The 10,459-nt window shown below is 43.1% G+C and overlaps 1 protein-coding gene across 15 annotated transcripts in view; it reads right to left on the bottom strand.

The window, feature by feature from the left end:
- Tiam1 (TIAM Rac1 associated GEF 1) overlaps positions 1–10,459 on the bottom strand; it is a 401,135-nt gene that overhangs the window by 33,399 nt on the left and 357,277 nt on the right. For 14 of the 15 annotated variants that reach the window (XM_033755948.1, XM_010608608.2, XM_033755949.1 and 11 more), the window contains one exon: positions 8,538–8,641. In XM_033755948.1, the coding sequence (XP_033611839.1) occupies positions 8,538–8,641 (104 nt within the window). Of the gene's footprint in view, positions 1–4,016; positions 4,336–8,537; positions 8,642–10,459 lie in introns of those variants that run through there. The other variant, XM_010608620.2, reaches the window with a different exon arrangement.

Below are 10,459 nucleotides of genomic sequence, written 5' to 3'. Positions count from 1 at the left end.
GAATTCCTTCTTTTGCCCAGGAAGAACAGAAGAATCCTCCCTAAAGCAGTAACTAGAACGCAGAGGTGCCAGGCAAGGTTGGCCCTGCATGTGGGGCAGCAAGGCAGCTAACATTAAGGCTTCCCTTCATTAGCATATGCAAAAGAGAACAAAGACAGAACTGGGCAAGGAATCTGAACCTCAAAAGGATATACTAGCAACAGAATCATGACAGGAAAGAGCAGAACCAAGACCCAAATCCACATGCTTATTATTCAAATTCTCTTCCAATCATTACAGCTTCTTCACTGCTGGCACTAACCCTGAAAACTCACCTGTCACTGGTACTATTTAATGTTTTCTGTGGAACTGTGTGTTTCAGACACTGAATATCCCCAAAAGAATTTTCCCTTAGGTGACTGTGGAAAACTTCACCCTAATGGGCTGACTTGTATGGTATGTAAATTATATCTTAAAATAAGGCTGTTCAAAAGTATGTTTTTTTTGTTTTGGTCTGGTTTTTTTGGTACCGGAGACTGAACTGGGACCTTGCACTTGGCAAGGCAGGTGACAGAACCACTGAGCTAATTCCTTGGCCCATTAGAGTAGTGTTTTTAATTTAAACTTATTTCAGTGGACATAAGCTATGGTTTTATTTAATTATGATACGATTTTAATAACAGTGTCATCATTGGATATACAGTCAAATAAGGCTGCATATTAAAATTAAAAAGGAATACATATACTCATCTCAGCAAAACGTTCAAGTGTCTTTTTGATGATCCAAGATAAGCACAATATGTAATGAACTACTTACAAACAGTTGTGATGAGGTGAAAAATATAGTAAGCAAAATGAAAATCCTATGGACAGACATTGATAACAACTGATAGCTAACTGCCCTCTGCTCCATCTTAACTCAAACTCTCCTGTTGCTCGAATTTGATACCCAGCAAAGGACGGTTATGCAACAAATGTACAAGTGATGCCTTTGCTTACACAGTACTTTTCTGAGTGGTCCTCTGTAACCCAGGTTTTCTGTCCCTCACACACATTAACAGTGAAACAACTACTCATGACCAATTTACCCCATCACTGCAGTCCATGAGAGGCACTGCGTACATAACCACACTCATCACTCAGAAACACCGTCCACATGAAATGGACATCTTTGTGTATTGTTCCCAGTGTGTCTCTTGATTTCCCAAGAAGAAAAAGCTAAATAAAAACGCAGGGCCGATTAAAACAAAAATGCAGGGCCCGACACCTCCTTTGTGGTTCCAATCCTCATCACACGCTGTGTTACCATTTTGGGCCACATCTCAGTAAAATGCCTGAATGTATGGGACGGAGTTTCTGGAGTCTCATCTTCTGTGTCACCGTAAGTACTGTGAGATTTCTATTTTCAAGAGTGTCAACTGGGCAGCTGGCGCGGCCCGTGTGAAGTTCACTGTCTGTGAGGTAGGAGTTGCCTGAGGGTTGTTAGGCCAGTGAGATGTGGACTGGGTTTTGGTTCTCTCCACTGAGCCCCCTCAGGCACCCTGGTGATGCAGACCCCACAAAGAAGTCCTGGTTTATCCACCCCCACATCACCTGAGTAGCAAAGTAGAGTTACTTTGTGAGGTTTCAGTAACCTGCAGTCAGAAAAATACTACAGTGGCGTCTTGGTTCACAAACTTAATTCACTCCACGATTCTGGAAAAAACGGCCACATTCACGTTCGTGCAGGAAAGATGGCTGCAGTCATGTCCACCACCAAGGCAGGTTTCCCAAACAAAAACAAAATTTTGCCAAAGGATGCTGTTTGCAAACCAAATTGTTCACAAGCAAAAGCATTTGTGAACTGAGGTACCACTGTATTTGTCCTGAGTCCTGCAGGAGAGTGGGACCATATTCATGTAGCTTCTATTGTACTATAGTATAATTATATTTTATAAGTGTTCTATCTTATTAGTAGTTGTTAATCTCTTACTGTGTTTAATTTTTACATTAAAGTTTATCACAGTTATGTGTATAAGAATAAACATGGCACATATGAGTCGGGTGCTGTCCACTGGGGGTCTTAGAGCACATCCCCCACGAGGCCCACTGTACCCTTAGCATTTCAGGGTCACCTACAAGTTTCCTGGGGTCCCGGTGGGAGAGTTCAGAGCCCTAGGCATCCCTTCCTTGTTAGACACATTCCTCAGCCAATCAGAGATCCAGCCAGGTGGCCTCTGAGGGAAAGGCCATGTCCCCAGAGGCAACACTACTCACTCTCTCAGATTTCAGGGGTAACCCAAGAAACCAAGTCCAAATGGACGTGATCTCTACTATCAATATAATGAGAATTTTTTTAAAAAGTATTGTAAAATCACAAGTTATACATATAATCACTGTCAAAGGGTCTTATTTACAAGGCTCTTAAATTTCTGCTTGAAAAGAATTAACTTAAAAGGATGTCATAAAGTTTGAGCATTTTATAAAATATTTTTTCAGAAAGTGTGCAAGATTTCTCTGGAACAACCTCTAAGCTAGGGGCCTTACCTCTTACTTTCAAATCTGCTTACCACCCTTGCGGTGGTCAAACTTCTAATTCAGGTCAAAGTCCATGAGGATGGGGACCTTCTCAACATAGCGTGGGTGTGAAGTCAGGCAAGAGAAGCTGAAAACAGTGTCCCACTCCTTCATGAAGGGTGAGGTGGCAACCTGGTCATCTACACAAAGAGCACAGTGGCCACCAACAAAGCAAGGCAGCTATGGCGGGAGGTTCCCAGCATGCTCCAGCAAGCCCAGCCTCATGGCACTGGGCAATTAACTAAGGACACTTGCAAGGGGAAGACAGCCCAGTGGGAAAAGCACAAGACTCTCCATGTGAGGACTGTGATTGGTCACCCTGGAAACCAGAGCACTCACAGGCACCGGAAGAGTTTAAACTGTTAAAGGGGAGCCGAGCTGCTGCTGAGCTGTCAGGACTGAGAGTCATCCACCTGCCATGCTGAAAAGGCAGGGACAATGCTAAGAGGAAATGGGCCACTTCACTGAGGCCAGCATGAAGCTCCATGTTTATAATATCTCCTTCCTCCTGGGAAAGATGAAAAGAAAGTACAAAAGTGGGTAGGGGGGTGACTTTTAAGGCCATACTACCAACTTAAGAGACTCAGCTGTTTAAAGTGCTTCCTGTTATGCAACCACTAAAGACAGTTTATTCCCCCAGATGAGCAGAGTTCTAAAGCTGTTCTCACTCTGACCGATTTAACACATCCCACAGATTTAAAAGGGGCAAGACTGGCCTAAAATCTTACAGCCTTTGTTTAAGCTTTTTTGGGGGGAGAAACAACAAAGAAATGACTTCATCCTTTTAATGCCCATTGTATACCAGGATAGTTTGTATAGGTATCGATCACCTTTTCAATACCCTCTTGCACAAGCTTCAAAGAAGTATAAAGACTCATTAAATGACACAAACTCTAATCGCTGATAGATTCGGCTACTAACAACAAACTATTGAAAGGTCTGATTTGATTGTGTTGAATTATTTCTTGCCGTTAACCTACCACATATTTCCTATATGATCGATCAAAATAGGTCAGTTAACATTAAAGTGTCCACACATCTCCGAAGCCAGTCCTTCTATATCCACTTCCTTCTCAAATCAGCAGAAATAAAGTCAAAGAATCCAAACCTCAGACTTCCCAGTTCCCAGTCTGAGATGGGGATGCAAGAGATTCATGCACACATCAGAAAAATGCACTCCACTGACAAGAAAAAGGGGGGAAATATTCCAGTGGCGATTAGTTTTTTTTTTAAAAAATGCAAACTCTAAGGGTACATCAGTCTGCCATTTAAATATGAAACAACAGATAAATGTAAAGATTCTAAGCAAATCCAACTGCACACCAACTACCGACCCCTGCCCCTCCAAAAGCTGCTACTACACATCTCTTGTCAACAACAGAGTCCAGAGAGCAAGTGGAAGGAGGGACTAGACAATCACCACCACCGGGAGCTGTAACATAAACAAGGCTAGAAAGGGTCCCAACAGCAAACGTGCTCACCAGGTGTAGGGTGCGACAGATTGAGGCACCAGACTTGTCGTTGTTCTCAATCCTGGGCTTGCGCTTTATTTTCCATAGTGCGGACATTGTCAGGAATATATGCTCATGGTAATAATTCTACCACCTCGCGCGTTCAGCACAGAAACGGGAGTTTCTTAAAATACTCAGCGTGCACCAAACGCCCCCCGCCCCTGCGGAGAGCATCTCCTCCCGAGGACACCCCAAGCCGGCTGTGCCTTGAAAACCTGCGGCCACAGCTCAGAGAAGTGAGGGGCGGCCACAGCAGGCCCCCCGTCGTGCCCCAGACGATCAGCTATACCACAGACAAGGGCTCCTGCTTTGACTTCACCTGGCTGAACAACAAAACTTCAGGAGGGGAAGTCAAACGGGCAGGAGAACAAAGCCCAGCCCACCTCCCCTCCCAGGGAGAGGGGCGCCTGCCCAGAGGCCCGGGATCAGCTGATTGGCCGGCATCCCGCGCTGCACGGGAATATTAAACCTGCCCAGCTCACACAACTTTGCAGGCACTCCTCGCACCGGATGCTTCCATATTTTGTGCTGATCTTTAATTACCCGCAGACGTTTTGGAGATAGGAAAAACATGGATGAAAAACAAAAAGAAGTCCTTCTGAATGCAAATGTCCTGCGAGGGATCCTGAGACCCTTGCTAAATGGGAAGCGAAATGATAGCTCCAGGGGTCCGGAAGCCCTGACTGGGGACTCTTGTTCCCCCACCCCAGCTGATAGAATTCAGTTCCAGACGCTAGAGTTTTCCATTAGAAGCCAGGATGGAGAAACAAGTGACCTGTGGCCATGAGGCTTTCTGAGGTTGTCACTCAGGTCACCAGAGCCAGGGGACGGCAGGCAAAGAGAGAGGAGGCCACCAGAAAGCGCCTGACAGCCCCAACCCCACCCCAGGCTTGTGACATTTCAGTGCCACCACCCCTAAACAACAACCACACAATCATCTATTTGCTCTGCTCCTAACAGCCACCCGTCATTTTAAAGAGTCCAGGAACAATGAGAAACCCAACAAGCGTTCCTCTGTCCTGCCCAAGGTGGTGGGAAAGGAGGACTCAACACCACAAAAATCGGCAAGCAGCCTCAGGTACTCACCCAGAATAAAAAGTGATTGATTGTTTGTTCCTATTTATTTACACCTCTACTCCAGCAGATGTGTGTACATTCCTACATGTGGAGGCAGCAATTTAAAAATTATATTTTCCTTTACTCTAAAAACATTATACACTGATATAAGATGCAACAAAAAAAATTAACCTTAATCAAGAGGGTTAAAATATTTGCTTGCTCTTTAAATCATAAAAAAGACATTCAGACTTGGGAAGATATTAAAGTGGTTTGTGTCTATCTCAAGGGCCTCCAAGAACTCTAATAAATTAATTCCTTCTTATATGAAGCCTGGCATTTAACAGCAGACCTTAACAATCTGACAATTTAAGCTGTTCTGGCGCTAAACTGGGTTCGCATCCTCTTTTGCCACCAAAAAGCTGTGTGTTTCAGCAAGTCTCTAGACCTCTCTGCTATAGTATTCGCTTCTATAAAAAAGGGAAAATATGATGGATGTAACTATTGTATACCTAAAATGTTAACAATAAAAGGGGGGGTATAAGCATCTCTTTCTGAAATGCTGTGAGGATGAAACGGATTAACATGGAATTTTCTGGAGTGTTGTAGGAACGAAATGAGCTAATATGGAACAGTACCTATTGTTTACAAAACATTAAATCAGCATCACTTCCCATTTATTATTAATAATACACAGGAGGGCCCTGTCACCAAGATCTGGTAGTATGATTTTAAATTTTTTGGTTTAATATATCCTAAACAAAAAATGTAATTCATCAAAAGCCATTTTGGTTAACTAACACCAGTTTCATGACAGAGTTTTTCCCATAAGGCCGATGATACCTGAATCACAGCATTACACAGCGCTCCCTGAGCTCAATGTCACAACAGGGTGTATGAGGACAGCCCCGTGTGGGATCTTTACAGATATTCAGATCATCATTCAGACCTGCTGTCCGTGACTGGGAGGAAATTCTCTTTTTCAGAAAAGCCCACTGTGGAATTTCTGTAGGGAAATCCAGGAACATCACCTGTCCTGACATTTGACCCTCTGTTCTAAGCAAGTGGGGTGGGGGGGCAGGAGGTCAAAGAGGACCATGGGGTCAGTCATCAAGGCCTCAGGGCCTCCACCTTCTTCGGATCTGCTGGAACCTTTTAGGGAGGAGCTATTTAGTTCTCCTGCCTCACATGTTTAAAATGGAAACAATCTCTCTCAAAACTACAAGGGGGCCAGGGATTTAGCTCAGTGGTTCCAGCACCTGCCTTGCAAGTTTGCAAGGGCCCAAGTTTGATCCCTGGTACCAAAACAAAACACACACACACACACACACACACACACACACACACACACACACACACAAGGGGATGAGAACACAGAGCTATTACAGTGAAGTAAAAATGGCCCAAGTTTAAAAGCACTCCGAAATAAATATGTTTTAGATACAGGAAAAACAGGTGTTTTCTTAAATCCTGTTAGTGAAAATAGCATTTCAAGGGCAGGAGATACAGCTAGCTCAGAAGTAGTTTTGCCTAGTATGTGAGAGGTCCTGAGTTCAACCTCCAAAACCACTGAAAGAAATAAAAAAGGAAATGGCACTTTTAATTCCTATAATAAAATAAACTTAATAAGCAGCCTTCAAAATGTCTTTCAGGAGAATAGAAATATTTATTTCTTTTTTTTTTCCAGACAGGGTCTCGTTGCATAGTCCAGGCTGGCCTCAAACTCATGGCAATCCTCCTGCCTCAGCCTCCCAAGTGCTGAGATTACAGCCATGCGCCACCACACCTTGCCAGAAATATCTACTTCTACTGGGGGCTTCTGACCCCATCCACCCTACCTCATTCCTTTCCTTCTGGAGGTAAGTAAAAGTATCCTAGAGGCTGTGTAAATAAAAAGCATTTTAGGCATTTTTCTTTGTTTGGGTTTGGGTGTTTCTTTTTGGTTGTTGTTTTGTTTTTGGTGTGCATTTCCACCAATGGACTTTTTAACTAATAACCAAGTAACATGATGCCTTCCAGTCCATAAATATTAATATTATATTCAAACACTTAATGTTATGCTTGACTTAAAAAGAAACCAAAAATGACAGTCCTGTGATCATAAAAGAGAAACAAATATGGGTAAAAAATACTGTAAACAGTTAAACAAAGAAGTCCTACAAAAATATGTAAATATGGAGAGAACAAATATAGAAACAACAGAATACATGCATAAACGGAGGCTTTTTAATATAAACATATGTGGATAACATTTTCATTATCAGTGTACTCTCCCAGCTACACTGACAGATTTAATAATTCAATCACCTGGCAAAAGCAAGGATCACCCTGATTTTTCAGATGAGAAACCAGAGTCATAATTTACATTTAAGTGATTTGTTTAGTTTAAGCGGCTGGTAAGAGTCAAGCCCAAGAATGAGAGACAGGTAGAAAGAGCAACATCAATATGACAAAATTTAGTAAGTAAGGAAACAGTCACACACAAATGCTTTTCTGGAAAGATGCATTTGGCATCTAGGTAACAGAATTTTCAAATTGAGTTGTGGTCTAACACAAGGTGAGATACAAAGAGGCTCTCTTCATAAAAGGAGAATACAGGCGTGACGAATTACATACAACAGTATCCGTGTCTCGTACCAAACTATCAGGAGAAAAACTTTTTCTCAAGTAATCAACTGAAGAACCATCTATTTGGATTTTTTTTTTTTTTAAGTTTCTTTCCTTTTAATGTAAGAAATGGACACCTTCCAGAAGGGCCGAACACAGATCACTCAAAAGCAGCTCACTTGGGGAAAGCAAAGAAGGGAATGGAATTAATATGAGAAAATGAGAATGTACCAATAAATTCAATTTAAAATTTAAAAAAAATATGAGAAAATGAAAAAACAGAAGCAAAGTCTTAGTAAAGGAGGGGTGGTGGGGTTGTAGGGAGAATGGGGGAATGGGGAAAAAATAAGAACCAAGATCGATGATGTAAAGGCACAAATTTCCAATGATGAACATCATTATACTGTTTACCTAAGATGTAGCAATAAAATTAATTAAAAGAAAAAAAAGTGCAGCTCACTGCAGACACCCACAGGGGCAGAAAAGGCGCCTCATCCGCATACCCCGAGTGCTAGCTCATCCTACACCAATGAAGACATAAAAAGGAAACAGGATGAAATTATGGCATTTACCAGAGGCCTGGCAGTGCAGATATTAAAGAAAAGGGCCTTCACTTCATTACAGGCGATTTCTGCTCTCTGCTCTCTCCTATGGTTTCTTATCAAGGCTGTAACTTGGGTTTCAGATCCTGCTATTCAGCAGCCTCCCCGAGGTAAAAACACCTGGTCCTGTGGAGAGGCCATGGAGCCACCGCCAGCGGCAGAGTCGGCCTGTCAGCTGTGACTCAGGTGGTTCCAGACACCAGATGTGCAAATGAAAATCTCTCACCTTGCTGCTGTGGTCCGTCTCATCGGAGGACTCCAAGTCCGGCCCGTCGGTCTCTTCGGGAGCAGGCTCAGCACTGCTGCCCTGCTCGCAGCAGATGCTGTGTCCTGCCACACAAAATCAGAAGAAAACATGGTCAACGTGTGTGGCAACTGCTAAAAGCCACACCTGCAGGATGGGGACTCGCAGGTGATCTCACGCCCTGTATGTTACTAGACCTTCAAGTACAAGCCACGAACTTGGCTTCATAAATGGTAGCTTTTATTTTCACTACTGCTATTCCGACTTCCCATTTTATTTTTCTGCAATGACAATTGTTACAGACTGATTTACTTGCACCTCCCTGATTTGTGTGGAAGCCCCGGCCTTCCCCCATGCCAGTGTGGTTTAGTATTTGCAGCTGGGGCTTTGGGAAGATAATAAAGTTCACATTTCCTCATGAAGGGTGGGTTTCCCATGATGGGGTTAATGTCCTTATGAAAAGAGGAAGCCATTAGTGTTTCTGTCTCCATCAACACACACGGTGAGAAGCCAGCTCTTTGCAAGCCAGGAAAGGAGCCCTCATCAGGGAACTGACTGGGCCAGCACCCAGAGCAGAACTTCCAGCCTCCAAAACTGAGAGAAGTAAATGATTACTGTTGAAGTCTCGCCATTTATGATATTTTGTCAAGCACCCTGTTACGGGTTAGATCTAGATGTCCCCCAAGAGCCACATGTGTTCAGCGGAGAGGTGTTAGAGGTGACTGGGTTATGAGGCTATAACTGATTCACAGTTAGGAGTGGAGCTTGGATGAAGGCGGGTCTTTGCGGATGTGACCTACAAAGTTATATCCGGCTCCTGGGCTCCTCTCTTTGCTTCCTGGCCACCATGAAGTAAGCAGCTTTCCTCCACCAGACCCTTCTACCATGCCCTTCCTTCCTGTCTTCGAGCTATGAACTACGGACTGAAACGTGAGCCAAAATAGAGCTCTCTGCCTTTAAGTTGTGGGCGTTAGGTATTGTGTCTCAGTGATGGGAAAGTGAGTAAAGCATAACCCAATTTAAAAAAAAATTTTTTATAACAGAATTGTAAAGGATATATAACTTATATGTCATAAAATGATTTACTTAATCAATTTATAATAAGTAAATCAACACATTGGTTCGTTAATTATCTAAAAAAATAATTGAATAGCAAGGAATGGCTGGTGCACACCTGTAATCCTAGCATTCTAGAAGGCTGAAGCAGGAGGACTACAAGTTGAAGCTCAGCCTGGACAATTTAGTGAGACCCTGTCTCAAAATTTTAAAAGGGCCAAGGATGTGGCTTATTACAGCTCCCAGTACCAAACACTAATAAGAATAGCAATAACAAAATTGAATAAATCGGAACAAAAGACAGCACAACCAAAAATAACTGTGTCATATGCATTACCTGAAAAATCCCACAGAGCCTTTTTTTTTTTTTTAACTGAGCCAGGCAAACTGTCACTGTCTTACAATACCCTCTCTTCCTGCCATCTTCTGAGTAAAGATACGGGCAACGTTCTTGCTTGCCTATTGGGAGTTCTACTACAGTGGTTCATTACAGCGGCTTCCTGCACTGAGGAGAGGTCATCAGAATCACTTTTATCTGGAAGGCTTCTCACATTTACAAAGCATCTGAATCCCCCGGGGGATGCTGTTAAAGGCAGCCGCTTAACCAACAGAGATGGAATCGGACCTAAGATTCCACACTTCTCACTAGATCCAAATGGCACTGACCAGTACTGCAGGTCCAAGGACCACACTCAGTGTAGGAAGACTTTCACATCTGAACACCTTCTCTAGCTGACTCTGAAAATACAGTGATTTGAGAACTGCTGTCTTAGCAAGGAGCAGGCAATGGATCAAGGACCATCACAAAAGCCAGGCAAGAGATAAGGAAAGAGCAGAGGGAGCCTCCT

This window comes from Fukomys damarensis, unplaced genomic scaffold (assembly GCF_012274545.1).
Source record: "Fukomys damarensis isolate Sample0158 unplaced genomic scaffold, DMR_v1.0_HiC HiC_scaffold_24, whole genome shotgun sequence".
NCBI classification, from domain to species: Eukaryota; Metazoa; Chordata; class Mammalia; order Rodentia; family Bathyergidae; genus Fukomys; species Fukomys damarensis.
Note: the sequence above shows the minus strand (reverse complement) of the source record. Positions and strands in the feature narration are given on the sequence as shown.